The sequence below is a fragment of the Eupeodes corollae genome, chromosome 1 (genome assembly GCF_945859685.1).
Source record: "Eupeodes corollae chromosome 1, idEupCoro1.1, whole genome shotgun sequence".
Classification (NCBI taxonomy): Eukaryota; Metazoa; Arthropoda; class Insecta; order Diptera; family Syrphidae; genus Eupeodes; species Eupeodes corollae.
In genome coordinates, this window is record NC_079147.1 from 6,022,799 (window position 1) to 6,047,916 (window position 25,118).

Sequence of the window (25,118 nt, forward strand, 5' to 3'; positions counted from 1 at the left end):
GTTTACTTTTATCATATTTTCTTGAAAAGCTGTATTTTCTGCTGTACTTTTTTTTTACATTTTTTTTACTTTATATCATTTTAAGCAAATGTATTCATTCAATTAAATAAACTTAAAGTACACTTTTATTTCATAGCGACGATAACGCAGAAAGAAAATAATTTCATTCTTCAAAATAAAAAAAATGGCAATTTATACGTAAAAATTAATTTTAAAATTGCTTTAAGTGACCTTTCATCGGAGACTTTGAGTAACGTTAGTTTAATGTGAAAATCGATTGATTAATAGATTACCGATTTCGAGCTTAAAAGCTATTTACAGGTATTTAAAAGTTACGATGACTTTAAAATATTCTTACAGATACAGCTTTAAATAATTAAAGAAATTGCCGGTCAAAATGTTTAAATTTTTAGAAAAGCTATCATCAAATTATTGTAAGGCTCTACTTTTCTTTGGCGAAGCACGATTTCTTACACGCCTTTTTTTATTAGATAATTATGCGTAAATAAAAAAGAGGCTGGAATGTCATCTACATTGATAGCTTCCTATCCGTTCCCTCTGTCGATTTATCGAAAAATTTAACAATTTATTCATAACAACGTGGAAAGTGACTTGACCCAACTTGGAGTGCGGGCCTCCAGTAACACTCAAAGGCAAACTCAAGGTTGGAAGGCATTGCAACTCTTGGGTTCATCCTCAGACTCAGAAGATTAAAACAACACCGTGGTGGAGGTTGATTTGTCTAATTGTGACCAAAATGCTGCAGTTAATACAGATTAATCTCCAACACTTCATAAAGGCTTCGGCCTGACTTCTTCTTCATCTGACCAGAAAGTGGAAAGACATTGTCCTGATTCAAGAGCCATTCATTGTGATATCCATTATTTGAGGACTCAAGACACACACATATCCATTGACTTTTCTAAATTATCGGAAAACTGACTGGGTTACATACAGAAACATGCTACAAAGTTTAATAAAACCGGGACTATTTAGTCCTTCGTTCACCGCTAGTGAACTTTACAACAAAGCCAATGACCTCGCCTTAGCTATGAATAGATCGTTACAAATTGCTTGTCGACTTATACTCATAAGGGAAAAAAAGAAACTACAATGGTAGGCCTTAGAGATTGTTGTGTATGCAATTATGCAATTATGTCTATTTATTAATTCTTTATTTATTACAAAGGAATGCTTTAAATGAACTCTTTTACAAAAGATGCGTTTATTCATATATCTTATAAAATTCTAGATACATCCAAGAGATGATTTAAGATAGCTATATATCAGAAAGAGAAAGATGGATGGTTAAAGTCGAATACACATTACAAGACAAATACAGATCTCTCATTAAGGCAAATACACAATATTTCTTCCCACCCTTCGTGGCTAAGGTGAGAATAAGACCCGAGGTCTGGTGGATCTTCGTGGAGCTGCTGGGGGTGTAATTAATTGAATTCCATGTCCAGGTGAATGCGTCTCTTGTGGAGTAAGGGACTGCTGCTTAGGTACTACAACAGCAGTACTAGTTTCACTCAGTGGCTGTTGATGTGGTGTAGGCGTTTGTGGTGGTCTTATGTATTGACTAGAGCGATCGTTGACTGGAACATCTATATGCTCTGCATATTGCGATCCATAAGTTTTATCTTGATTATTTGAATAATTATCTTTATGACCTTTGATCTGGTCGATATGGCGTTTAAACCGTTTGCCAAGGTACGTGATTTCATAATGAAGGTCTCCCAAACGGTTCCTGATAACTCCTGGAACCCATTTGTCCATACGAGGGTTGTTTGATAAGAAAAAGACCGATTGCCCTGGTTGCAGAATGCGGAAGGTTGGGCTGAATTGCGAGTTTTGTTTTTCAGTTACTTTTGTAAATATATCATCAGGTCTGAGGAGATCTAGACTAGTCCGGAGTGAACGACCCAAAAATAGCTGCGATGGTGATTGGCCTGTGGTGGTATGAGGTGCTTTTCTATATTGCCGAAGGAATTTGTTAAGGTTTAGCTGAAGTGAGGTCTTAGTAGTTTCCATGGTTCTTAGTGCATTTTTTACTGTTTGTACGCTCCGCTCGGCTTGTCCATTCGTTGATGGATGGTACGGTGCTGTCAGCTTATGATATTTTACGCCAACTGTCTGTAGATACGTTTTAAATTCAGCTGACGTAAAATTTGTGCCATTATCAGACACCACTATTACTGGGACACCATATGCAGCAAATAATTCATCGAGAATAGATATAGTAGCACCAGTTGTCATCGAGTTAGTTGTTTTAACTTCAAGCCACTTGCTATACGCATCAGATACTATGAGTAACATCATTCCAGCGACGGGTCCCGCGTAGTCTATATGGACTCGTTCCCACGGTCCTTTTGGATACTCCCAATGGTGTTCTCGAAACTGGGGGGGTAAGTGTGCATTTTTAGTACAGTTGCTACAATTCATTGCCATACGTTCGATATCTGCGTCAATTCCCGGCCAAAAAACAAATGATCGTGCCAAACCTTTCATCTTCACCATTCCCAAATGCGCTAAGTGAAGATCTGCAAGAACTTTTTCACGTAAAGTTGTGTTCAAAGACAAGGCAATTTGCAGCTAACCTATAGCTGGACTCAGGCGATTTGAAACCCGATCGGACTAGACATTGACCTGATTCGAGTATGGAACACATTTTGCCCAAATGCAGATCTTTTCTAGTTTCTTGAGCAATTCGTTTTGCATTGAGTGGCAGTTGATGAATTTGATGAACTAAGAAATTATCGAATGGGTCATATTCTGTTTCAGAATCAAAAACTTGTTGCGATTGGGTAATTTTATTGGCATCTGTTTCTAAAGAAGCTCGTGAGAAGTAATCAGCATTCGCGTTTTCTTTGGTTGTTTTGAATTTGACATCATAATTGAAGTTGGTCAGGAACTCAGCATAATTTGCCATTCTGCTGATACAGAGAACACGTAAAGATTTTTCTGGGTGCAGAATTTGAGACAATGGCTTGTGGTCGGTGATGAGGGTCCAATGGCGAGCGTATAAATACATGAAAAACTTTTGTACAGCCCAGACAATAGCTAATGCCTCCTTATCGATCTGAGGGTATCGCTGTTCTGTTGCGCTCATGGTGCGGCTCGCATATGCTATTGGCCTTTCCTGTCCATTACTTAAGACATGTGAAAGGACGGCTCCAAGTCCAGTTTTACTCGCATCGGTGGCTAATAGAAGCGGAAGTGACGGGTCATAAGGCATAAGGACTTGTGGCGATATTAAAATACTTTTGATGTTCATATATGCTTCGTGTGCTTCTTGTGTCCACTTAAACGATTCAGACCGCAGCATGTTTCTTAATGGTCGATCTCTCGTCGAAAGATCTGGAATAAAAGAACTATAATAAGTTGCCTTACCCAAAAATAGTTGCAGTTCTTCGAAGGTGGAAGGTTTTGGTGCTTTTTTCACTGCTTCTGTGTGTTTGTCTGATTTTTGAATCCCATTAGCATCTATTTTGTGTCCCAGAAATTCTACGCATGATGTCGCAAACACACATTTCTCTCGATTCAAATGAAGTCCACGTTCTCTTACTCTCTCCAAGACCAGATTGACAACTTCCAGCATTTCATCAAAATTTTTGGCATGAATAAGGATGTCGTCGAAGAAGATTCTTACATTTCGATTCGCCGCTGCCAAATTGCCGGAATGTTTGCAGCTCCGTATACAGCACGAGTTGGCCGAATTAATCCATGGGTAGTGGTGTTCAATGTCATGGCATGGCTGAACTCCTCGTCAATGGGTAAGTGTGAATAGGCATCTGTGACGTCCAAGTGGCAGAATACTCTTGCATCTTTCATTTGATTAAATATATCCTCAACTTTTGGAATTGGATGTTCATCAATGATTATTCGTGGATTAAGTGTTGGCTTGTAATTCCCAGTAATACGAATACGTCCATTTTTCTTGGATACTATATGTGTTGTTGATGCCCACTCCGAGTATTCCACTTTTTTATAGAATCCTGAGGAAATTTTCGAGTCGATCTCTTTGGCATAAGCATCCCGCAATGCCAAAGGAATTTCCCTTGCTCTCATAAAAACTGGTGACACGTCAGGCTTAAAATGAAGTGAAGCAGGAGGTCCCTTTAGTTTGCCAGCTATGTTACTGAACACCTCTTCGTATTGGTTGAGAAGGGAGTTCATTTGATTTCGTTGTTCCTCTGACAGATTAGGAGTTGTTGATGTGAGAGAGTTGACGTGACCTGAAGTTTCAAAGAACTTAGAAAAATTTATTTCACTGGCGAATTGAGCGATCCATTCCCTTCCAAAGAGAGTGTCAAAGTGGCCTTCTACCACATAGAGATTTAACCTACGAACTTTTCTGCCAACAGTTACAGTAACTGGAATACGTCCGATGCAATTAAGTCGGTGGCGGGTGTAACTTGCGAACTGTCTGTCTGACTTTATTAACGAAAACTGGGGTTTAATAGTGCGAAGAATCTGTGCACTAATGATGGCACATGGTGAACCAGTATCTAGCTCCATCACGAGGTCACAGCCATCAATTTTCACTTCGATTTTTAGGGTGTCTGATGTGGAAGTAGGCTTTATGGAGTTGACCAGGTTTATATTTTTGAGACATTGTACTATTTCATCTGAATCACTCGGCTGTTCCTCGTTGACCTCGACAATTTGTGCGGTTTTCGATCGGCACCTTCTTGCAATATGACCCTTTTTGCCACAAGCATGGCACTCTGCTTCTCGAAATTTGCATTGATTCCTAAAATGTCTACCTCCACACCCATTACAAGTTTGATTTGGGATTTGTCCTTGTTTAAATGGTTGTAATGCTTCTTTTTGGCCGCGCTTGAACCGTGGGGGGGCATATCCCAGTTTGTGTGTGGCTTCACCTGCCGGTGTTATTTCTGATTTCACCTCAACTGCTGTGTTGCGACTTGCTTCAATTGATTGTGCGGCTTCATATGCAATAGCAAATGTGTCTGGCTGTTTGATTATTATAGCATTGCACATCTCACGACAAGAAAGTCCATGCAGAAATTGTTCTATGAACATCCTGTCCAAAAAATTACCATAATCACAATTCACAGCGCCTTGCCTCAGACGAAGCGTAAAGTTGGCAACTGATTCATCAGCTTGCTGAACAATATGTCTGAATTTGATGCTTTTAGCATATTTGTTCTTTGTCGTGTCAAAATGATTTACAAGGGTTGTTTTTATTTGTTCGTATGAAAGGACTTCTGGATTCTGTGGACTTGAAAGCGTTTTAAGGGCATTGTTCAGCTCTGTTCCCATATGAACACGTGCGTAATGCGGGTAATCGGTTGCTGGGATCTTGCTGAGTTGGAGTGCCCATTCGAATCGCCTAAAATAATCTCCGACTGATTCAGATTCAGATGATTTATACTCACCAATAGAAAATGTTGGTAATTTTGGAGAAGGTTGGTGTGAGGATGTGCCGTTTCTTGTGGCAGTTGATATCGCCGCCTGTGTGGCATCCACAACTGCTTTTTTGATTGCTTCCGAGAAGACTGATGTAAGCGATTGCAGGGTTTCTTCTGACAATGACATATTTGTTTATCTCAATTCCACTTATGACACCACTGTTGTGTATGCAATTATGTCTATTTATTAATTCTTTATTTATTACAAAGGAATGATTTAAATGAACTCTTTTACAAAAGATGCGTTTATTCATATATCTTATAAAATTCTAGATACATCCAAGAGATGATTTAAGATAGCTATATATCAGAAAGAGAAAGATGGATGGTTAAAGTCGAATACACATTACAAGACAAATACAAATCTCTCATTAAGGCAAATACACAATAGAGATCGACTCGCGCTCAGAAGAAATTGCAGGAAATTCTTTAAAAGAGTCAGAGCCACAAGACTAGCCTCTCACTGGGATTCTAACCCTTAATAATCTTTAAGAATTTTTAAGAAGGCGCTAAGGAAATTTAAGCGATCTTCCTCCAGGCTATGCAGAACTAATCCAGCGATACCAAGCTGTTTGAAAAATGAAGATCGCTCCTGGACAATTTCAAGTTAAGAATCGCAGTTTTTTTCTAACCAAGCTGACAGTCTGACAAAAGAACTGTAGTAAACAGCTTATAGAGCGAGCGTATCCAGAAATTTAAGCCCTCTATAGTCTGACACAACATTTGCATCTCCTTTCTTGTACACTGGGTTTCAAGAATCTCAGTGAATAACTTCTGTATTTCTTCATTAGAGATCAACATTTATAATATTCATACGATATTCAATCAAAACCAGGAGTTTCCAAATCTTTTGATGAAGATATAGCAGAATATATCTCGTGCAGTTCAATGCCCATTTTCGGGCTGAATGAACATATACAAGACTCCTATTAATGTTAGCGAAATAAGCTTGATTTTTAATCTTACATAAAATCCAATATTTTTTGTTTGCATCATGGTAGTTTCTACGACATGTTTCCAGGTTCAGCTTTCTGAAGTATTTAAGGTTTTTAAGAGCATTTTTCCTGGCCATAAAGCAAGCTAAATCAAACCAAGGTTTTTTGGCGCAAAAAAAAACATTTTGTTGCATTAAAGCTCCGTTTGTTTCATAAATACAGCTTTTGATTACTTTGTATCGTTCTTCAATTGAATCTGTCGGTATTATAAGGAAGGGTACAAGTGACTCGAGCTTATTTTTATAAGGAACACCTTTTTGGTCATACAATTTTATTCTAATTTAATTTTATTTGTTTGGTATTTTCTGCTGTTACTGAATATTTCAAGGAACAAATTAATGGCATGTGATCTGAGAAGGTTACACAATCTACATTTCAACCAAATTAGTGATTGCGTACGAAGGGCAACAGTAGTCAATCACTGAATAATCTCTACTGCTTACAAAAGTATATTCACCATTTTTTTCACTTAACCCTCCATTAAGAATAAATGCACCAATATCATCAAGAAGTTCGATCAATTTGGCGCAGTAACTGTCACAGGTATAATCTTTTGAATATCTTCTTTATATAATCGACGATGTAGGAATCAATTTGCAGTCCACTATACCTCTAGTGCCTGTTCTCACATTGAAATCCCCTCTGAGAATGAAATTGCTGTATTTACACTCAGAAAACAAGTTTTTAAGAAGTGTAAAGTCTCTATTCCAATGACTACAATTTAAGTAAAATGGTATTAAATTTAGTTGTTCTCCGGCGAAACATCCTTGCAGTATAATCATATTATTCGTTGTTAGAAACTTTAGTTGATAGATGAGTTTAATACTTTTCTTATAACTAAACAGGCATCCACCACTGGCTATTCTCATAATTTTTAAAATTCTCAAATCTCTGTTTTTAAATCTAAAGTAGGAAAATCTTCGCAAGGCAACCCTAAGGATACGATCCGTAAGTCTATCATCATTCCTTCTTAAAGTCTTTTAAAGTTTGACTGTGTCCGATAAGGGCAATTCTTGATACAACGCATCTGTCTACGTCTCAACGTGGTTATTTTAAGGTAAATTGGTGAAAACGGCGTTACACACACTAGTACGCACCATCGAATACTCATTCCATCATAGATAGTGGATACATCTACAATCTCATCTGCACTAACTTCCCTGAACGTATTAATTTAATGCTGACTACCAGGCAACTCTTCTGCTAGAAGATTTGTTTGTAGTCCTAACTGGTCAGGATGCGGAGGGTTTCAAAATGATTTCCTATGCGAATGACGTTGCTATTGAGGTTTAAGGAAAGCATTAGGGTGTTACCCTTAAAGAACTCTTACAAAATGCCTTAGACAGACCAGTACTTTGGGCTGATCGGTGTGGACTGGCTCTGGTAACCCACACAGAACCTTATTATTTCGACTTAAAATCTCGGTAGCAAACATTTATTTGGAAATCAAACTATTTCCTCATATGCAAAATATTGTTGGTAATTTTTAGTTTATTTCTTAGAAAAATTTAACTGACGACTTTATAAACAACTAGCTGACCCGACAAACTTTGTTCCGCCTTAATGGCAATAAATAAGCAGATTGTGTTTTTTTTATTGGAAAAAATACAAACAAAAATTAAATAACTACATTAATCATTCATTATTATTTCTGTATTTTAGTACATAGGTTGCTCTTCACTTAAGTACCTTGTGATACACGACATTTTTTGTTTTATTATCAGGCGCAAAAACAAACAACGCAGATGGTCTTCCGACCCGTGAACATGCCACGTATAATTGACAATGGGAAAAACATGAATGTTCTAGATTTAAACCACAAACTTTTAAGGATTGGCCTTGTGATTTGTTGATGGTCATGGCAAATGCAAGACGTATCGGAAATTGAAGTCTTTTAAATTCAAACGGCATATCGGTTTGGATCATCGGGATCCTCGGAATGAGAACTTCCTCACCTTTGAATTTTCCTATCATTATCGTAGCGTAAATTACATTGTTCATCAATTTACTAACCACCAAACGCGTACCGTTGCACAGTTTTCGTTGGTTTATGTTTCGAAGCATGATTACTACGGAGCCAACCTTTAGGCGTAAATTGTGCGGTGGTAAGCCAGACACGTCCAAAGTGTTTAAAAATTCAATTCGATAGTTGGTGGCTTCATCTTCATTTGTGACGCAGTCAATAGATTTGAATGAATGCATTGTTCCAATGATCTTATTTTGAATTATGTAGTTCAGGTCCTCTACAACTTTAATGCACCACAATACTTGCAAACAACGTCCATTTGCCCAATTCAAACGCTATGATGCAAGCTGTAATCATTGCTGCAATCGTATCGAAACGCTGCTCGATTCAAATCACCTAAATATCTTGTTCTGCGTCGCAAATTATCTATTTGTTGCCTTCTGTTGTTCGCTCGACGATTCTGCATTGCCAACCGAGCTGTTTCACGGGCTGCTTCACTTTGCTCTCGTGATTGAGAAGCACGAAGTCGAGTCATACTATCGCGGCGCTGTTCACGTGCAATTTCTTGTTCTTCTTCAGTCCTTTCATTTGCAGTATTTTGTATTCTTCTTGCATTACGGCTTTGTCGGGAAAGATTCGATCGTCTTGGTGGCGGCATTATTAATTAAACTTCACTTTTAATTAAACTTCACTTCACTTCAATCCACTTCTTGATTATTTATTTAAGAGAAATAGTTTTAATATTGATTTCTTACAAATATCAAATTGTCATCCATACGTCATTACATAGCTGTCATTTTACGTCAATTACATAGCTGTCATTTGCGTTTTGTTATTCCAAGTCTGATTCTTTTTTGTTATACCACGTTTTATAGTGACTGACGTTTCATGTCAAGTCACACGGGAACGCTGTCGAACGGGATAATAAGTATCCTATGTCCGTCTCCTGGCTCTAAGCTACCTCCCTACCAATTTTCAGCCATATCTGTTCTGCCGTTCTTGAGTTATAAGTGGTGTAACTAACACGACTTTCTTTTATATATACATATATTTGTTATTAAAGTTCTTAGCAAGACAAGTCGGTTTTCATGCTATGCCTGTAATTTTTTCTCTTGTAATCTATTACGTATGTAACAAAATTAAATCTTCTAACCCCTTTATTCAAATCAGTTTCCATCATTTAAAAATCACACTTGCTTTGTTTCATTATCAAAAAGTCGCCCTTTCCTTCCATTCTTTTTGAATCATAAACACTTGGTATTTAATAGATTTCCCCACGCGACTTTTTCAATGAGTTCAAGTGACTTTTCATTTAAGGTTGCTGCAAGACTGCTTCTTTAGTTTTAATAGTTGCTGGATCGCTTTATCTTCTTTATATAAATATAAATTTCAGGACATGAAGTGGAAAATATTCTTTTCCCAAAAGGAAACATTTCCCACTTTGTTGTTCTTCAACTTTAACCTAAATAAAACAACTCTTTCAAGCTTCGTAGCCTCTTGCATTTTATTTTCAAATATTTTTTTTAAAAAGGTATACATGAATATCCTTTATCTATAAAAGATAGACATTACTACGATTTTGTGTCACACTCAACATAAATTTTTTCCCAACTTTAATATTTCTGTTAAAATTTTACAAAAAAATTAATTTAGAATACATTTTTTTTTTGTTGTCAATATAATTTCCAAAGTCAACTTCCAATTCGGTTTTTATCCAATAAAGATTTGTATCCAAATAATTTCTGCTACAAATTTGTACGAACTATCAAACTAACATAACAATAAAACACCAGACATATTTCTACTTTCTTAAAATCGAATAAATTGCTTTTCTATATCAAGTTCACAATAATTGAGCAATATTTTATCCTTCATCCTGGACTGACCAAAAATACATATCAGTCAGACAAATGTGTAAAAATTGAGCCAAACCTTTTTCGTAAATTACATAAATCTATCATCAAGTTAATATTATTCGGAAGTTCTGGCATTGGTTGATTTTGAACGTTTTCTAGATGTTGACATTTTTCGAACCCGAGAATTTACCAATGGACCCATCAAACGATCAGGGTCCTCTTGAATGCTAATTGCTAATGGAACCTCTTGTCCCAATTCGATTGGTGGCAAAGGTGATGGTGACCAATCTGAGCCGGAACTTGAACTTCCTGGTGATTCTGAACTGCAATATTTTTAAATAATTCTTTATCATTTTCTGCTTATTTGAGAACTGATATTTTTATAGTTTACCCTGCTGAATATATGGGAGGTAGTTTTCTTTCATAAAATGTTAATCCCGATGAATTAACAGTACCTGCATGGATTTCCTGCTGATACAAGGCATACAATTCCCTCAATTCATCCGGAAGGTCAACATTTCCATCTTCGATTAAACGTCTTTGAGAGCTTATGATATCTTCGCAAAGTCTTCTCTGACGTTCGGCGCGCAATAATTGCAAGTCTCTTCTACGTAGTTCAGCTTGACGGGCTAACCTCTCTGCTTGCAAGGAAACTTTGTCGGCTTCTAATTCGTGGACTCGACAAAGAAGAGCTAGAATTGTATAATGTTTAATTTGTAATGCATTTTTTATAATCAAAATAAAGCCTTGAAAACGGTTCGGTTAAAGTAAAAGTCTGAATCACATGGAAAAGCTTTTCAACTAGTTATTAAAAATCTTACCCAAAAGTTCTCGTTCTTCATCGCTGCTGATACGTTCTGGTAGTTCCTAAATAGTATCAAAGAATTTATTAAAATAAAGATCTTTTTAATCTGAATTAATTCCTCGGTCCTCACATCTTCCAACTGTACGCCTTTTTGTCGGCACATTTCCAACTCCTGTTCGGTTCTTTCCCGAATTTCCTTATATCTTCTGGATTCTTTCTCGATTGCAGCCAGCTCACCCCAAGCGTTCTTCAAAGCAATAGAACCTTCTGATTCACCATCTGAAAAATTAACTAATTGAAGAAAGAACCCTTATTATATTTAATAACAACAAACCATCTTCAACAAGAGTATCATATAGTTTTCCCATTCGTCCTTGCCAATGTGATATGATCATATGTTGTCTTTCAGCATCGAGTTCGAGGCCCAGCAAATGACTTTCTGCTTCCAAGAGCTTTCGTCTCAACTTCATCTGTTGCTTGAACGTAAGGACAATTTGTTCTCTCAAATATCTCAGTTCGGACTTGCGTTTTTCATCATCCACGGCCGTTGTTCGAGCTAGTGCGGCTCCACTGCGAGGTCGTTCAGTCAGCATCTTGGACCTTAAACGGGTCACCTCCTCACGCAGATCAGTGACCAGACTCTGATAGTGCTTCATAGGGAAATCTTTAACTTCGTCTATGTAGCCGGTGTTTTGAAGACGAGTCGTTATATTATTTGCTCGGTCAGCATACACTAACGTGTTCTTAGTTTCATCGCGATGTTTTCCCTCCGGTGCAACATGAGCAATCATAACCGTCTTACATTTGCCACTCAAGGCTTCTTTCAACAACCGAGTTAGCTTTGAGTCTCGATAGTTTACATATCGGGCCCCTCCGGACAGAGCATTGATGCAATTCCCCAAGGCCAACAAGCTTCGATTTATGTGTGCCCCTTCTTGCAATCTTTTGCCTCTGTTTTTGGTTTTCTTAGCTCTCTCAGATCCAGCCAAATCAGTTAGAAAGAGCCGTCCCTGCTTGGTTCCCAAACTCGTTCGCATTTGAACAGTTATACTCAAAAGAGCATGACTTCGAGATGAAGTCTGATTTGCAGCCGTGGGCTCCATTGTGCGTGCCTTGTTGCCCTTAAGCAAAAGTGAAATTACCTCCTGTCTACTCGAAGCTGTTATCTCTGACAATCCGGCCACAGTTATTCGTTGTCCACGGTTATCTTCCCGTAGTTCCAACGGGCCTCCAGGATTCAAAAGATCACGTATAAGCTCATTGTATATTTCCAAATAGGAAATACAAACCTTTAAATTAATAATAATAGATTGATTGATTAAGTAATTGAAGGTAGGTTTTGTAGCTTTGGTTATAGCGTCTGTAAGGGCTAATGAAATTATGACCATATATAAATAATGCATTCAAAGCAACACATTAGTCAAGTTAGGGGGTTGGTGTTGTAATTATATGTCACCACGACAGCAATTATTCAAAATAAAACAAGGAACCTTTAAATGCAGGACAAGGCATATTCTTATTGTCATTTAATATTCAAAAACACATGCAACCACACTTTAACATGCGCACAGGAAAATCGTTTAAAAATTTAGAATTCAAGAGTGACATGAAAACAATAATACGGAAGCCCCTTTAATCTTTCGAAGGTTAAATGCGGGCAGGAAATTCCTTCCCTGACGTATGAATTCGACTTTTTCCTTACCGAAGTTTATTTAGAGTTTTATTTTAAAAGTTAATTTTTCATAGTAATATTTTCTTATTCTTTAAGAACTTTTGTCTATTATTAGAGTTCATGAACATTTGAGTACCTAATCAGCTTGTTTAATGGAGGGTAAAAATAGAAATAGAAAGAAGGTGTGTCGGCACTTGGCACTTCAAGGAAAAGAAAATACAAAATATATACAAAAATTGTTTCAAGAGAAGAATATGTGTTTTGATACTTTTTCGCCTTAATGTTATGCGTCCATTTGAATTTAACTCTAATCTCACACTTAAAAGTAATAAAATTATGTGGACCTCGGGGCTTCTAGAATTAGGGTCCTGTTATAGATATCATTAGTTTCACTATTCAAAATTAAAAAACTAGAAACGGCCAATTTTTTGACTAAGTTCTAGAATAAATTAAAAACTCGATCTAGTGATTCTCGGTTTATCATTGGACCTTTATTTCAAAAACATTTTGAACACGGGCATTTTTTCACATCTAATCGTGAATGTTGAACTAGGTTTAATATTATTATAGTAGTTATTTCTGACTTAAAATTCTGACGTTTTACGAACAAAACAAAAAAATGTGTCAGTTTTCGTTGTAGCAGAAAGTTATTGTACAGTTTAGTTTTGATATTCTCACTTTTTTTTTAATAAAAATTGTGTCTTTGTGTTTTAATGGATTTCGTTTAAAATTAGTTTTTTTTTTAAATTGTTCTTTTTTGATAAATGTACACTAATTGGTTTTGATTTCATTTTTCAGACTGTTTCTTGAAAACTCAAACCATTATTCTAGATATTGAAATCTTGATATCTCTACAGAATATGATGCATCCAATTTAAATGCAAAGTTTTTACAAAGTTTTGTCCTTAGCCTTAACGTTATTGTCAAGATGTAAAATGCAACAATATTGATAGGAGCTTAATATTTTTAAATATTTCTTCAGATGCACATAATGTCAAATCGGGGGTCTTGTCTTGGGTAAACATTTTAATCTTCACTTTTAATTGGTTATGTTGTCCATAAAAATATTGAATTTTAGATTTGATGTTATTTCTTGATAAAACTTTAATAGCTCTTATGTCAATTTTTATAAACCCAATAATATAATAAAAACGCGTTAATGTCATCCAACCCTTTAATGACAAAAAAACGGCGTGTTCATTTTGCTGTTTGAAAAGTATGGGGCTTTAATTCAACATCTGTCAAATTGGGAAGAAATTTGAAATTACTGGATTAGTTACAAAAATTGTGAGGCCTGTGCATTATCTTTTAATAGGTATTGCTGGATATATCGCTGCTGTAAGTGAAAGTGTTGCCGATGACCCAAATGTAATTCTTCTTCGTTCTTTTGCAATTGGATCTACACCTATGTACATCCATATAAAGTCCAGCTCACACGACAACTGAAGCCAGCTGACCATTCACAACGTCGTAGACACGTCGAATGGCTTCTTGAACAACAGGCAGGCGGTGGACGGCGATTTTTCGAACAAAGTTTTCTTCAGCGACGAAGCACATTTTTTACTCGGTGGGTATTTTAATAAACAAAGTTGTCGTATTTGGGGTTTTAAAAATCCTCAAGTTATTAAAGAGAGGCCATAACATCCACAAAAAGTCATTGTTTAGTGCGCTCTTTGTTCTGGGCGTGTGATTGGACCTTACTACTTCGACGATGGAACGACTGTCACCGTCAATTCGGAGCATTATGGTCAGATTATAACCCGCTTTTTCTTGCCTGCTATATTGAAGAATACCACTTGGAGTATATGTGCCACATGCCACAAAACTCGACCGAATATGGCTTTATTGCAAGAGATATTTCCTGGCCACGTAAGCTCTCGTTGTTGCGGTATCAATTGGGCACCAAGATCATGCGATTTGACACCGCTGGGCTTTTTTTGTTGGGCTACTCGAAAGGCCGTCTTTAAATCTTGAGCAATTAAAAACCAATACTCGTCAAGTTTTGTTGTGTTGTGGTCATTTAAAGATGTAGTGTTTCCCACATAATCTCAACGTTTAAACTTTATAATTTAAAAGAAATATCATGAACAAAAATATGTTAAATGTGTTTTATTTACGTTAACTTTTGAAACCGCAAAATGGGTAACCGTTTATGTAAAACTAAAATAATGCGCACGAAAAGTAAATGACGACCTAAGAAACTGATTCTTTGATACAAGAAACGTCCTTAGAACTGGTTTATGGTTGTAAAAGATGATTATCTTTTGTGAATTTTATAAGGTTTCAATTGAATTCAACTTAAAAATTGCATATAATGAATCCTTTCTCAGACTAGTAATTCAAGTTTTGGAATCAGCAATCATTTGACATCAATAATATTTAAAAATAAAAAGAGGGTGGGATGCGACCCACACTGATAAATTTCCATCCCGTCTGTCGACTTGTCTTGCTTGGTTTTCGTGTTGGTATAAAAAAGTTGTCAGTTGAATTGTTCTTCAAAATTTTAAAATTACCAACAATATTTTTCATATAAAGAAATAGTTTAGTTTGAAAATCTAGTTAAATAGATTTTTAGTCGAAAACAAATGTTTGCCAATTTTGGTAGCATTTTAGTAGAGGGACACCGTAAGGTGGTGTTCTATCCCCTCTCCTCTGGAACCTAGTGGTGAATGAAATCCTAACTAGTCTGGATGCGGAGGGTTTCAGAATGATAGCTTATGCGGACGACGTTGCTATAGCAGTTTCAGGAAAGCATCTTAATATCCTAAAAGAACTCTTACAAAATGCCTTAGACAGACAAATACTTTGGGCTGATCGGTGTGGACTGGGTGTTAACCCACACAAAACCGATCTGGTCTTATTTTCGAGGAGATACAAAATTCCATTTGTCAACCCTCCTTATATTAAAGGAATCCAATTAAAATTCTCAGATGAGGCTAAATACCTAGGTCTTGTCTTAGACAAAAAACTAAATTGGAAACGCAACGTACAGGAAAGAGTCAAAAAAGCTACTGTAGCTCTCTTTTCTTGCAAAAAAGCTATTGGTAATAAATGGGGTTTACAGCCCAGAATCACGCATTGGCTATACACATCGGTAATCAGACCGATTTTAACGTACGGTGTGGCATTATGGTGGACTGCTTTAGAGAAAGGTATAAACAGGGATAAGTTAAATAAAGACCAACGTTCAGCCTGCCTGTGTATAAGCGGATCGCTTCGCGCGACCCCGTCTGCAGCACTGGACACCTTGCTCTACCTTACACCTCTTGACATATTTAGCAAACAAATAGCTGCAAGCTCGGCTATTCGCCTCAATGCTTCGTCGCAGTGGACTAACAACAACATTGGCCACTCCGTAATTCTAAGGTACTTAGAATCAATTCCAAAGCACACAGACTACACAATCCCCCAACTACAATTCGACAGGAATTTCCAGATTTCTATACCTACCAGATCTTTTTGGGAGGTTAGGACATTCTTAGAGGATGAGTCAATCCACTTTTACACAGATGGCTCAAAAACTAAAGAAGGGGTTGGTGGTGGTGAACGACTGAAATTAAGTCTCTCATTCCGCCTTCCCAATCATTCTAGCGTGTTCCAGGCGGAACTTTTGGCGATAAAGGAAGTCTTGTCATGGCTTAAAGAAAACGTGATATCAACATCTGATATCCGTATTTTCTCTGATAGCCAGGCTGCTATCAAATCTCTGGACTCTGTCTCTAAAAACTCTATAACAGTCCATAACTGTCGAGCATCTCTAATGGAGATGGCGCAGCAGTTTAATATTCACCTATGCTGGGTACCGGGCCATAGAGACATTCCAGGTAACTGTAAGGCAGATGAACTCGCCAGGAACGGTACAGTACAGCCCATCCTACCACGTTTGGCAAGTACTGGCATACCTATCGCTACTTGTAAACTGCTACTAATGCAAGACGCTGCGAGGAGGGCAGGCACCAGGTGGACCAACATCACGACGTGTCAAGCCACAAAAAAATCTGGCCAACACTGAATTTAAAACGTTCAAGGTGCTTGCTCTCTCTAAGCAGATCGCATATAAGCTCGATAATAGGTGTCATAACCGGACACTGTCTAATAGGAAAGCACGCCACGAGACTAGGCGTATTCTCAAATGACTTTTGCAGAAGCTGTATGGACGAGGAAGAGGAAGAAACGGTTCTTTATCTTCTCTGCACATGCCCTGCTCTAGCTCGAAAACGCAAGAATTACCTAGGAGAATTCTTCTTTAACGATCTAAACGATCTAAATCATATCGGGATAATCAGCCTCTCACGTTTCGTAAGAGACTCTAACTGGTTCCATTGAGCTTAGGAGGAAGCCTCAAGATTCATGTGGTATCACAATGGGCCATTAGACTTGCCTAAGTGTGTCCGTTCCATCTTGGACAGCCACTATAACCTAACCTATTACAGAACAAAAAATAAAATGAGAACGTTTACGATAGTGGAGCACTGGTTCTAAACAATGATTTTAATCCCACCTTATTTAAATTTAAATCTATCGATGAACAGTTTAAGTTATATAAAATGCTCATTCGACTTAAAGCTTCATTCTTGCCATAGTTAGTTCTATGGAAGTCAATATGTATAAAATCAAATGTGCGCAGGTGATGAGTTCCGCCCCGGTAATTCAAATGTACACAAGATAGCAAATAAGGTGCATCAATTTCACCATTAATGAGTTGCCTGCTATTGAAGAATACCACTTGGAGTATATGTGCCACATGCCACAAAACTCGAGCGAATGTGGCTTTATTGCAAGAAACATTTCCTGGCCACATAAGTTCTCGTTGTTGCAGTATCAACTGGGCACCAAGATCATGCAATTTGACACCGCTGGACTTTTTTTGTTGGGCTACTCGAAAGACTGTCTTTGTGGAGATAAACCTTTAAATCTTGAGCAATTAAAAACCAATATTCGTCAAGTTGTTGTGTTGTGGTCATTTAAATGATGTAGTGTTTCACACATAATGTCAACGTTCAAACTTTATAATTTAAAAGAAATATCATGTAAACAAAAATATGTTAAATGTGTTTTATCTACGTTTACTTTTGAAACTCCAAAATGGATAACCTTTTATGTAAAACTAAAATAATGCGCACGAAAAGTAAATGCTGACCTAAGAAACTGTGTCTTGGATACAAGAAACGTCCTTAGAACTGGTTTATGGTTGTAAAAGATGTTTATCTTTTGTGAATTTTATAAGGTTTCAATTGAATTCAACTCAAAAATTGCATATAATGAATCCTTTCTGAGACTAGTATTTCAAGTTTTGGAATCACAAATCGTTTGACATCAATAATATTAAAAAATAAAAAAGAGGCTGGGATGCGACCCACACTGATAAATTTCCATCCCGTCTGTCGAATTGTCTTGCTTGGTTTTCGTGTTGGTATAAAAAAGTTGTCAGTTGAATTGTTCTTCAAATTTTTAAAATTACCAACAATATTTTTCATATAAAGAAATAGTTTAGTTTGAAAATCTAGTTAAATAGATTTTTAGTCGAAAACAAATGTTTGCCAATTTTGTTAGCATTTCTTTAATTTTCACAAATTGGATGAATGAAATTAATTTGAGAGATATCAAGAACCGAACATCAATTTTTACAAATTTGTAAATTTTTATAAAAAAAAAACAACTGAATATCGAAATCAATATATTCTGCGAAATAAAAAAAACTTTAAAGACAATATTTTTAATTTTTGAAAAGCTATTTTAGTCGAAAGTAAATTGTCATCAAGTTTTAGTATTGTTTTTGTTTTTTACTGAATGTTGACAAGAATATTTTTTAGAATATAAAAGTATCAAAATTGTACTGATTGTTGACAAGAATATTTTTTAAATGATAAAAGTAGTTTAAAGCCAATATCTCAAAGTTTTGAAAAGATATTTGAGTCGAAAATCAATTTTTACCAACTTGTATTAATTTTTTACTTGCAACATATAGGAACTTTATGGCAAGTTTCGCATTCGTAAAAAATTTCAAACTCGAGATTTTAATCAAACATTATATTACGATGGTAGACAAGTCGAAAAAAGTGGGTCCTGCGATTCCGTCCGGTCTGTTTTGTCTGTGTATCCTCGCTCCTACAGCCTAAATTATTGCGTCGGTTAAGTTCAAACTTGGAAGTTAATGTTTGAGCAGATTCGAAGGCGTTTTTTTCATTTTGTTTTTAGATCAAAACTTACTGTGGCCCCATACAATTTTTTTTGGAAAATTCGAATGTTCTCAAAAACAAACCGATAGATTTTTTTTAACTTTCCCTAACATTTTTTTTTTTTAAATTGTCTTCTTTTAATAAGAAAAACATATTTTTCTATTGCTCAGGAAAGGTACCGCTCATAGAACCGTTATTTTGTTTTTTAATTTTCTCAGCAACCTATGAACTCATTTCAATATTTTTTTTTAAATAAGCTCTTATATTGCCTTAACAATATTTGATTAACAAAAGTGTATTTCTTGTTTGGATTTAAAAAAAAAGTATTGATTTTTTTTTTCAAAATTCTATATCTCAAAAACAGGTCAACATTTTTTTATGAAATTCAAATGTAGCTCGTATATTTACAATCACTAAACAACTGCATACCAAAAATATTCCTAGAAAAAAATTGAAAAAAAAACGTGCCTTAGCCTAAATAAAAGAATAAATATTTACTACAAGTTAAAGAAACGGACCAGAAAGAATATATGTATTTTCTATCAGAATCACTTTTTCAACGTATACCTACATATACATATACTGAATTACGTAAAACCTCTGCCACTACTGCTTACGTGTCACTTCATAACTAAAATCCAAAACGCACAAAAGCCTGACTGTAAACAACGGCTCCCGGAAATTACGCCAAATCCCAAATTTTTCTGGCAAAATTTCGGAATTTCAGGCATTTTTTCCTAAAAATTTTCTGGCGTTTTTTCCATTTACAGAAATGAAAAAAGGCAAAAAAAATATTTGGAAAGAAAGCCAGAAATAAAATTTCTGGCGTTTTTTCCTTTTCATGTTTAGGAAAAAACGACAGAAAACTATATTCTGTATAAATTGTTGTAATAAATAAACAGTTTTACGACACATTCTTTGTCTCTATCATCTATTGTAAAAATTATTGTTTAGTTGCTTTCGCGAAATCATCATTGACACTTGACGTTGTGAAAAAAAACATGCAACGTAGTGTTGTTGCCGTGCAGACATATGAAAATATGCTCGGAGTGCAACTTAAAGTTGCAAGCTCAAGCAGTTGCAGATTCAAACGAAAATTACAAATGTCCATGCTGCCGGGAAATCGTAGACACTTTGCAAGTTTAAATTTAGTAAAAATATTTTGTTCTTTTCTATTTTTTTAAATAAATTGTTACAAATGAAAAAAATTATTGAAAACTTTAGTAATTTTTTGCGTGACAGCCACGCCGCTGGGCCGCGCCCGCTACTGTGGCCACGCCGCCGTGACCCCCCCCCCCCGCGGGTGCATGTCAGGGGCTGTTTTTTCCTGTTGTGATAAAATGTCTACAATATTGACCAAGTAGCTATTTTTAAAATGCAAAACATTTTCTTGCTTTTTTTCCAAATTGATAGTAGGAAATTAGGCCAGAATATATCAATTGGTTTTCTGGCCTGATTTCCATTTTGATTTCTGGTTTTTTTCCATTTCTGTCTGGCACAATTTCCAATGTTTCTGGCGTATTTTCCACAAAAAAATCTGCTTCTTTTTCCAATTTGAAGCAGAAAACATTTTCTGGCGTTTTTTCCAAAAAATTTCGTAATTTCCGGGAGCCTAAACAACACATGAATAGCAATTTCTATTGTATGCTTGTTTTTTTTTAAACTTTAACGAAAAAACTAAAGTGAACGTAATAACTCCATGTTTGCGCTGAAAACTTGTAGGAAACAAGAAATATGATAGGATTGTAGTAAGCACCTTCTACCACCTATAACATTCCTTCATTATCATCATTAACATGCCCTTATCTATCTATCTGCATAAAGCTGAGCTGAACTATTCTTTCTCCGTTTTAGACACCTACCTAACTACACAACCAATAGGTTATCGCTTTGCAATTAAAACATACATGTTCTACCTCTTTCTTATCTTCAGATAATTTATTTTCCATCCTTGTTCTTCTAATATGAAATTAAACGAACGAACGAAATGAACAAACAATTATTTTCGTTAAGTATTTTTCATTTCCGGGATGAGTTGTCCAAGGATGAGTTGTATATTTGAAGACAAACTTATTTTACAGGTATATTTTTAAATTTTATATAGGTACTTTTTAACAGATTCTTTGCATACAGGAGCAAGTTGTGCGACCCAGTAGTTCAAATTATTTTTTTAGGTTTTTATTTTTTGTAAGAAAAATGTCAATTCAATTTTTCTCAAAATTTGTCCGAATATTGAAAACAATATTTCTTCTAAGTTAAAATTAATTGGAAGCCATAACCTCGAATTTTAAAAAAAGATATTTGTGTAGAAAATCAAGTTTTACACATCTTTTGTTAAATTTTCTTTTAAGTTTTAATTTTTTGTAAAAAAAATGTCAATTTGATTTTTTCTCAAAATTGTACGTAATGTTGAAAACAATTTTTCTTTTAAGATAAAATAAGTTCGAAGCCATAATCTGATAGTTTTGAAAAGATATTTCAGTCGAAACTCAATTTTTACGAACTTTGAGTAATGTTTTTTTTAAGGTTTTTATTTGTTTAATAAAAACAACTGTCAGTTCGATCTTACTCAAAATTTAACCTGATATCAAAATGTTATTTTTCGTTGCACAAAATTATTTTGGAGATGAACTCATTTTTTCAGTTTTCTTGATCTAAAAAAAACGTTAATTGGATTTTTTTCCAAAAATATACTGCTTTGGTATCAATTTATTCAAAGTCCATATCTCTTCTGGTTTTTGAGCTTTGGACGACATAGCGAACTTACGTACACACGAACACACAGCTATCTTTTTAAAAATCTTTTATTTCGAAGGAAAATGTCGAAAAATGTTAACATTTTCAATTCCACAATTTGGACCCATTACAATAACTTCCTATGGGAAGTAAGCAACAGTTCGTTAAGAACCAGGTCTTAGCGACTTACAACTCTCAACCATTCTTGTGCGCGAGTAATGTTGTCAGAGATGGAGCGGACCTACAGTTTTTATGCCCAATTCGAACGGCTAATTTGAGAAAGCACTTTTTATGACAAGAATTATTCTTGGATGATTTGTCAATTCCTCGCAAGAGCCAGCACTCGTAAAACAAGTAAGGTGACACAGTTAGGGATTTATCAAGAAATTTTCAACGACAGCTATAACCAACATTTAAAATAAATTCCAATAATTGGTTTCAATGATGTAAACCAATGATAGCTATAACTGGCACCTTAGACTATTTTCCCAAAACCACATATTTAGTCTATCAATCAAGAAAAACCTATGGTTTTCAAACGTTTTGAAAAGTTGAATACATTCAATTTTATAGTTTAAATAAGATAACTGTTATAATTTTAACACAAACTTAACTACCCTTGCTTTTAAAGTGCAAAATTTCAGTTAACACCACATGGCAGAAGTCTGTTAAATCTTTGAAAAAAATATTGGTGATAGTGCCCCTTAAAGCAAAACAATCAGTAAAAGATCAGTCAAAAGTTTCCTTGGAAACAATTGACAACTTTAGAACTGGTTTATGATTTTAAAAGATGGTTATCTTGTATGAATTCAATACCTATAAATCTTCAATAAAGTTCAACTTAAAAATTGCATACACTGCATCCTTTTTGAGACTAGGACCTCAAGCTTTGCGGTCACCAATCATTTGAAATCCAAATAATGTTGAAAATAGAATGCATCCCTTGTTGTTTTAGAAGTTTGAACTGGTTAACCTATATTTATTTATTTACTTTGACTAGATTAAAGCAAATAATTTAATATGTCCTTAACAAACTTAAAAGAGCTTTCAAGAGTTTTGTCATTGTATTATTTATATTGGTCATCTATTCAAAATTAGCATAGTTTAGTATTGGTCCTACCTTAAAAGCACCTTCCTCTTCAGCCATTTCAAAATGTTCAAAAATTTCATCAATTGCTCGAACCATCAGACCATTATCTGCACTACTTGTGTCTCCATCTGTATACGAATTACTAGCTGTTCGGGGTGGATGATCTGGAGGATGTGATGGTGCTCCCGATCCGGATGTATTAATTCCTGTTCTTCGTTTATTCGGACCCAACATTGTATGAGTTTTACCAGAACCAGTTGCTCCATACGCAAATACTGCAGCATTTAATCCATTGAGTACATCTTTAACAAGTGGTGCTGTTGTTGTTTTGTAAACAGCTTCCTAAAATATTTGTTTTAAATAAAAGTTAAGAGTTAAAGTGACACCCAACGTTAGATAAAGTTTTTGAAGAAAATTTACAATTTTCAGCTTACCTGTGAATCTTCTTCTCGAAAAACATGATCATAAGCATATTTTCTTGGACGATTTTTACTTCCATCATCAAACAACAAAGCTTTTCCCGATATAACCTCTATACATCTATCAGTTGTTTCAAGACTTGGCCGTACACGTACTGCTACCTACATCCCCATCAAATTCAATATGCATTAGCAATCATTTGAAAAATAAACATTTTTGAAAAAAATTGAACTTACCACAAGACGTTCTTCACTTTGCATTGTACTTGTTCCAGGTGTAGTTGATGACGAACTTCCACTTCCACTTGACCAATTGCCGTTGCGACTCATTGCTAAACGTTTCGTTCTCTAACAAATATTATATATATTTCCATATTTACTACAAACATTTCTGTTATAATCTTAAGACTATGAATTATATATTTTGAAACAAATTTATATAAAAAAAATCACACACTTATTTTTAGGCAAGGACACTTCCAAACTGCCAACTGCCAAATCGAAAGCGACAGTTAACTTTAACGAACCTTTTACGGCCTATTCAATTTTATTTTAATGCCAATCGCTGATTAGTGCAATTTCGCTGGATTACGCCTTCTTGTGTTGTGGTCAAAACTATACCCTCAACAACCCTAAACAACCCCAAACACTTCTATACATAAAAGTGTCTTGGTCTTTATGGAAAAATGGAATTGGTTTCTATTGTTCAATCGTCTATCGATATCCATATATAGAAATTAGAAGTTCGAGGTGCAATATAAAGACATCTATCTTAATTTCATCGAATAAATTCCTAATATTAGATTGGCGATGAAGTAGTTTGTCGTTCTCCCCTTAGGACTTTTTAATACATATTTTAAACGATTCGAATCTATCTACAAAGTGGTCTACATTTGCAATTGCTGCGGTTCAATGCGATTGAGCTTTTGTTTATTTAAAATAAAATCGATTTGGTTCTATCGGTCGGTCGGTTGGTCGGTATAGAGATTGGAAGGGTTGTGGCTTCAATAATGAACAAAATTTCCATAGCTTGACTTTAATTATCCATAGACATGAAAACATTTTGAATCAATTTGGCCTAAAGTGCTACTTCTTTTATGGGCGCGAAAATGTGCTTTCATTAGATGACACGTTCATTTGAGGCGGTTCGACTCATTGGGGCTTAAAGTAATGCGGCATGCATATTGACCAGACCAGACCAGTTAAGAAGAGTGGCATGGCATGGATAGCGTGGCAGTGGTATTGTTTCCTTTTTTTTCTCCTTTCTAACCTATTGTTCAATATTGATTTTCTTTATGTTAACATTAGAATACCAATAGACTGTATAGAAATTCAAAACTAAAACAACAAAAATAATGGGTCTTAGTTGTGTTTGTCGAGCGATGGTAACGAAGGAAGGGTTTAGTTGGGTTGGGTTTGGTTTGACGCAAGGGTTTTTCTATTTACCATGCCATACTCGTAAATTTGCATAACCCTTTTTTTGGTTTTGTAAATAAGAAATTCCAAACGTCTTGTCAACCAAATTTTCGATATCACACGGAAGAACTTAAGAAACTAGGTCATCAGCAATTACGGTCAAGAACACCATCAAATCTCACGAACGACGCACTGAGTTATTTGTTATGCTTGATCAAGATTATTTAACACAAGAAAACTAATAAATTTATGTTTATAGTTTCTTTGGTCACTTACGTGATTTTAACACTTTCTGAACTTATTTTTTAATCGTTTATTTTAATGGTTATCTAATACAAAACTTCCTTATATTATAAATTGAAATTTATGCACACTTTTATAGCTATATGTTAATTATTTTCAAAAAACATTTGCACTTTATTTGCACCTTCGAAGGATATCGTGTTCCTTAAACTCGTATTTTTAACGTTTGAAGTACTTTACTAGACCAAGCACGGCATTCGACTAAGGGGTTCCTTAATATGGGGTCAGTTTTATATTCAA

At 35.4% G+C, this 25,118-nt stretch overlaps 3 protein-coding genes across 3 annotated transcripts; all 3 read right to left on the reverse strand.

Annotated features, from left to right (window-relative positions):
• Nucleotides 1-1,389: 1,389 nt before the first annotated feature.
• Nucleotides 1,390-2,514, reverse strand: LOC129942406 (uncharacterized protein K02A2.6-like). Its single transcript, XM_056051320.1, has one exon. The coding sequence runs from the start codon at nt 2,512-2,514 to the stop codon at nt 1,390-1,392; it is 1,125 nt and encodes a 374-aa protein (XP_055907295.1).
• Nucleotides 2,515-3,651: 1,137 nt separating this feature from the next.
• On the reverse strand, nt 3,652-5,568 carry LOC129942413 (uncharacterized protein K02A2.6-like). Its single transcript, XM_056051329.1, has one exon. The coding sequence runs from the start codon at nt 5,566-5,568 to the stop codon at nt 3,652-3,654; it is 1,917 nt and encodes a 638-aa protein (XP_055907304.1).
• Nucleotides 5,569-9,880: 4,312 nt separating this feature from the next.
• LOC129941259 (kinesin-like protein KIF19) lies at nt 9,881-24,812 on the reverse strand. Its single transcript, XM_056049848.1, has 9 exons — nt 24,606-24,812; nt 23,397-23,507; nt 23,175-23,321; nt 22,771-23,082; nt 11,398-12,352; nt 11,194-11,342; nt 11,080-11,125; nt 10,650-10,950; nt 9,881-10,581 (listed from the first exon to the last, which is right to left on the reverse strand). The coding sequence occupies exons 1-9, from the start codon at nt 24,627-24,629 to the stop codon at nt 10,374-10,376; spliced, it is 2,253 nt and encodes a 750-aa protein (XP_055905823.1). The 5' UTR covers nt 24,630-24,812; the 3' UTR covers nt 9,881-10,373.
• Nucleotides 24,813-25,118: the final 306 nt, after the last annotated feature.

Excerpts from the sequence above, each read along its gene's own strand:
- LOC129942406 (XM_056051320.1), bottom strand. The coding sequence starts at position 2,514 with ATGAAAGGTTTGGCACGATCATTTGTTTTTTGGCCGGGAATTGACGCA.
- LOC129942413 (XM_056051329.1), bottom strand. The coding sequence starts at position 5,568 with ATGTCATTGTCAGAAGAAACCCTGCAATCGCTTACATCAGTCTTCTCG.
- LOC129941259 (XM_056049848.1), bottom strand. The coding sequence starts at position 24,629 with ATGCAAATTTACGAGTATGGCATG. Across the intron at positions 11,343-11,397 it reads TGATACTCTTGTTGAAGATG|ATGGTGAATCAGAAGGTTCT; the intron begins GTTTGTTGTTAT and ends TTAATTTTTCAG. Across the intron at positions 11,126-11,193 it reads AAGGCGTACAGTTGGAAGAT|GAACTACCAGAACGTATCAG; the intron begins GTGAGGACCGAG and ends GATACTATTTAG.